This window comes from Cajanus cajan, chromosome 6, assembly GCF_000230855.2.
Source record: "Cajanus cajan strain Asha chromosome 6, NIPB_CcT2T_4, whole genome shotgun sequence".
NCBI lineage: Eukaryota > Viridiplantae > Streptophyta > Magnoliopsida > Fabales > Fabaceae > Cajanus > Cajanus cajan.
The window spans coordinates 54157988-54163715 of NC_138522.1; the positions used below are offsets into that span (position 1 = coordinate 54157988).

The 5728-nt window shown below is 37.2% G+C and overlaps 1 protein-coding gene across 1 annotated transcript; it reads right to left on the reverse strand.

The window, feature by feature from the left end:
• Positions 1 to 4783: 4783 nt before the first annotated feature.
• Positions 4784 to 5458, reverse strand: LOC109796412 (uncharacterized). Its single transcript, XM_020356086.1, has one exon. It carries the CDS (start codon positions 5456 to 5458, stop codon positions 4784 to 4786), a length of 675 nt encoding a protein of 224 aa, XP_020211675.1.
• Positions 5459 to 5728: the final 270 nt, after the last annotated feature.

Sequence of the window (5728 nt, forward strand, 5' to 3'; positions counted from 1 at the left end):
CTTGATGGCTATTGGTAGTCATGCATGCGTGTAATGCCATACGTATATATTAAAATGTTTGACTATATGCTAGTGCATGTTTTCAAATTTCAACTAGTTTCAAAAGAAACACGCAGCAATTCTTGCAAAGTAATAGTAATAAACATATCGTGTAATAAATGGGTGAAAATAAAATAGTGATAAATAAAAAGTAAATGTAAATGTAATATATAAAAACAAATAGAAAAATAAAATAGAAGTTAAAAGAGAGAGAGAGAATGAGCGAGAGTATATTAACTATTTAATGCAATGATTAAAATTTAAAACACAGGCCGGTGAAAATACAGCAAAAGCACTATTAGAATTGATTTTGAATGGTTCACGTCAGTACTGTTATATTTAAATTTACGTTTATTTATTTATTTATTTATTTATTTTCCCCTTACATTTCCCCTACTTTGAAGTGATATATTTATTATTTGCTCCGAATTTAGTTATTTGAAAAAGCACAATGTAATTGGATCTATTTTCGCAGGTATAATTTCTATTTATATTTTGTCGACAAAATTCCATTTATATGATTATGAATTATATTTTTTAATTATTTTTTAGTTTGTATAATAATATTGTATTTATTTTATGTAACTAAAGATTGTTAAGAAAAAATTCTAAAAATGCTTTAGTGGAAGAAAAATTATTAAAAATGTTTTCATTAAAAAAATAACTCCAAAAATACTTTCAATCAAGATAATTATATATATACTTTCATTTAATAAATAAATATTTTTCAAATATCTAAATTTTACATATTTAATTAAGTGATTGTCTTAGGAAGAACAATATTAACACCTTCCCTATATAATCAATTTAACGAACCAAAAATTAATCTCAAAGGTTATTTTTTTAAAATATAATTTTATAAAATAAATTATTTTTAAATTTACTCTTCAATTTGAAAAGGTTCTCTAATTGATTTTTGTATAATAAAATAAAATATTCACTATTGACAATGAAAATATTTCGTATACTACTCAAACTCTCATCATTAAGTTGATACGGGTGGTTCAAATGTAAAAAAATGTTTTATAAAAAAAAATTATTATACTATTTTTTTTAAGCGATAAATCTTTTACTTGAAATCAAGTAATAATGGGATTGATGATGTTATGAGAGAAAAAAATATGGTGCACGTGGAAAAGAAAATGTACGTTAATGGTGAAAGTCAAGAAGTGTGATCATTAGTTAATAAGCAATGGTTAAAGGTTAATTATCACCATTATTGATTGCTGTTAGATTAGATTATGTGCATCAGTGCATGTGCACTTTTCTTGTTCATGTCTATACCGTAGAAATATATAGAAACAGAATGCGTTTTGTGAATGTTATTTCAAACTTGATTTTCAATGTACTGGAGATATATATTTATACAAGTGAGTAGATAATTTTGGTATAACAATTAAGAGAGAGATTGCACAATTCTAGGAGATCATGATAAGGTTGTTATGATAGATAAGATTTGTTATGGTGATTGAGTTAACAGGCCAACACGCCCCCGCAAGATGGTGGTAGAGGAGACAACACCAATCTTGTCCAACAGAAAGTGATGGCGTTTAGAAGCCAATGGTTTGGTAAGTAAGTCTGCTAACTGGTGGCTTGAGGGCACATGAGACACTTGAAGCGCTATTTGTTAGCCATTAGATCTCGAACAAAATGGTAGTCTATTGCAAGATGTTTCATCCGAGAATGAAAAACTGGATTTGCACATAGATAGGTTGCACCGATGTTGTTTGAGTACACTATAGGAGGACATAGAAGTTGTACATGAAGTTCTTTAAACAACTCTTGAAGCCAAAGAACTTCGGTGACAGTGGAAGCAATGGTGCGATATTATGCTTTTGTTGAAGATTTTGGAACCGTAGTTTGCTTCTTGCAAGACCACGAAATGGGATTTGAACCGAGATAAACAATGTAGGCACCAGTGGATTTCATGTCTCTAGAATCACCTGCCCAATCTAAGTCACAAAATGCATGCAGCTGAAGAGAATTTGATTTGCGGAGATGAAGACCAAAGTCTATTGTTCCTTTGAGGTAGCGTAAGATGCGCTTTGCAACTTGCATATGTAAGCCAGTTGGTGCTTGCATATATTGGGAGAGCTTATTGACGGAGAAGGCAATGTCGGGTATCGTTAAGGAAAGATATTGCAAAGATCCAACTAATTTGCGATAGATAGTGATATCACATGTGGATGCATCACCCGTGGTAGCAAGGTCACAGGTAGTAGCTTGCGAAGTGGTTACTGGTTTTGCCTCATGCATGTTGATACTATGAAGGAGATCACGTATATAATGATGTTGTGTTAGAAACAAGCCGGACTGTGTCGGTACAATCTCAATGCCTAAGAAATGAGTGGGTGCACCAAGGTTTTTTAAAGAGAACTTTGCTGCTAGAGCTTTCTGAAACTTTGTTAATAACATTGTGTCATTGCCTGTAAGTAAAAGATCATCAACATAAACTAGGAAATAAATAATGGTACTTGCTTGGCTGTATACGAACAGAGAGGTATCAGATTTTGAGTTTGTAAAGCCATAATCCAAGAGAAAGTCCTTGAGAGCATGATACCAAGCCCTAGGGGCCTATTTGAGCCCATACAATGCCTTCTGCAGCTTACAGACATGATTTGGGTATTGAGGGTGCACAAATTCTGATGGTTGAGACATGTATATATCTTCAGCGATAGTGCCATGGAGGAATGCATTATTGATGTCCATATGACTTAGGGACCACCCTTTAGAAATTGCAAGACATAAGACCACCTTAATTGTTTGTGGCTTAATAACTGGGCTAAAGGTATCATTGTAGTCGACACCTGGGCGTTGATGATACCTTTTAGCTACAAGGCGAGCTTTGTACCGAGCAATTGAACCATCGATATTACGTTTGAGTCGATACACCCATTTGTTGCCAATGATATGGTGTGACTGATGAGGAACAAGGGTCCAAGTACAATTGGCAATAAGAGCATTAAACTCTTCTGACATGGCAGCTTTCCATTCGGGGTGCTTTATAGCCTGAGAGAAGCATGTGGGTTCAACAGGACTAGGCAGTGGAAATTTGGTGACTACATGAACTTGTTTTGGCTTAAAGATGCCATTTTTAGATCGAGTAGTCATAGGGTGAGTTGACTTTGGAGCCAATGAGCACGGGGGAGGAGGATCTACACTTGCAAGAGGAGATGATAACGTGTATTCATTGATAGAGGTGGCAGGGGTTGAAGATGGGTGTGGAGATGGAACATATGGTGAGATGGGTGAGGATGATGGGGCAAGGTTGGAGGATGGAGAGGGGTCAAGGACAGGTGCTTGGTTGAATGAAGAGGATAATATATTAGGAGATGATGGGGGTTGTTGGATTGGATGTGTTATGGCTAACGGTTGAGAAGGAATAAGAGGTGCTGGTTGTTGGGGAGTTTGTAGGAGATTTAAATTTGAAGTTGAGTCGGGGGGTGCACTTGAAGTTAGTGGAGAGGAATAAGGAAAGATATCCTCAACAAATTGAACATGACGAGAGGTGAAGATTTTGGAGGATTGAGGATCAAGACAGTAGTATGCACTTTGAGTTGGAATGTAACCTAAGAACACACATGGTTTTGATTTGGGAACAAGTTTGTTAGGTGTGTATGGAGTAAGCCACGGGAAACATAGGCAGCCAAAAATTTGTAGCTTAATATAATTAGGAACACAACCAAATAGAACTTGGAGAGGTGATTTCATATGTAAACGACGAGTGGGCATGCGATTGATTAGGTAAGCGGCTGTTTGAAGTGCATATGACCATAAGTGAAGGGGAAGAGAGGCATGGTGCAACAAACATTGAGCTGTTTCGAGGAGGTGACAGTGTTTGCGTTCAGATAGGCCATTATGCTCAAGGTTATGGGGAGGAGTGGTTAGGTGAGTGATGCCATGATTTTGAAGGAAGGAGTGCAACTTAATATATTCTCCACCATTATCAGTATAAAGTGTTTTGATTTTGGTGTTTAGTTGATTTTCAACAAGAGACTTAAAAATAGGAAAAATAGTGGAGACATCTGATTTAAATTTAATTGGATATAACCATACATATTTGGAGAATAAGTCAATAAAGATGACATAATAGGAATGACCATTTATTGAAGTGACAGAGGTTGGACCCCATACATCAGAAAAGACAACTTGAAGAGGACAACTACTTGACAAAGTTGATTTATTAAATGGTATCTTATGACTTTTGTTGGCAGGACAATCCAGGCAACGAGTGGCAGAAGCTTGTACAGGGATTTGACTACTTCGTAATGCATGGTTAAGGACAAGACTGGCTGGATGGCCTAACCGGTGGTGCCACAAAAGGGAGGAATGATAGTGAACATGATGAAGTTGGGGGGGTGAGTTGGAAGGCAACTTGTACACGTGATCATCGTTTTTGCCTCGTAGAAGAATCGCCCCTGTGCTCAGGCTCTTGACCTCGAAATGATAGGGAAAAAATTCAATAGAAACAAGATTAGTTTTGCACAATTGAGAAATAGAAATCAAATTTTGAGTAGTTGAGGGGACATGTAAAACATTTGATAAATGGAGAGGGGTAGATGAGGTGGGAATAATGGTGGAACCAGAGTTCTTAATGGAAAGACCTTTACCATTGGCAACAAAGAGTTGATCATGGCCTTGATACGTGTCGGCCAGGGACAGATTTGCAATGTCCTTGGTGACATGATGTGAAGCACCCGAGTCAAGTAATCAGCTGGTAGCAAGTTTTGGCAGTATGGCCTCTTCAATCACAATATTGGCATTTGGGAACCGAACGAGAGGATGATGATCCTCTCTGAGATGAGTTACTAGAAAAATTAGAGGAGGCAGCAGAAGGCAAAGTAGTGGAGTTACGAACTGATGATGAGTTGCGATAGTTTTGGGACCTTTTTCCACGAAAGGAGGAAGCATTATAGCAATGAGTGTAATGGGCAGTGGCTGGAAGAGATTGCTGGTGGCGTTCCTCACGTTGGAGGAAGATCTCAAAATTAATGAGTTTATCAAATAGTTCATCAAATAGTAATGGAGAGTCACGTGCACGAATTGAGGCAGTAAACTCGCGAAAGGTAGGGCCAAGACCATTGAGAGCGGTGATCACCAAATCAAGGTCATCAATGGGATGACCAATGAGAGCAAGCTCATCGGCAATGACCCTTATAGAGCGGAGGTAGTCAGCAACACCAGAGGTGCCTTTAGATATTGAGGCAAGTCGTTCCTTCAAGGACATTATACGAGTGCGAGATCGATTAGCATATTGCTTGTTGAGTCGGTCCCATGCAGGAACCAAGAAGGGCAAGGAAAATAAAGTGGTCTTGTCGTTGCCAATGAGTATATTCTGGATTGGTTGTAACATTTCCCTCTGAACCAGTTTTGGGAGGGGGACAAGCGGTTTCACCAGTAACGTAGCCAAAGAGATCATTGGCCTTAAGAAGATGCGTTTGATTATACCAAGTATGATGGTTTGTGGAGTTAAGTTTGATCGGAAGACTGGTTGTTGTAGTGAGTTCAATAAGGGGTTTCGTGGAAGCTGGTGTGGTAGCCATTTGAAAAAAAATAATATGATAGGCACTGTGAAGCTAGTGGCTCTGTGATACCATGTAGAAATATATAGAAACAGAATACGTTTTGTGAATGTGATTTCAAACTTGATTTCCAATGTATAGGAGATATATATTTATACAAGTGAGTA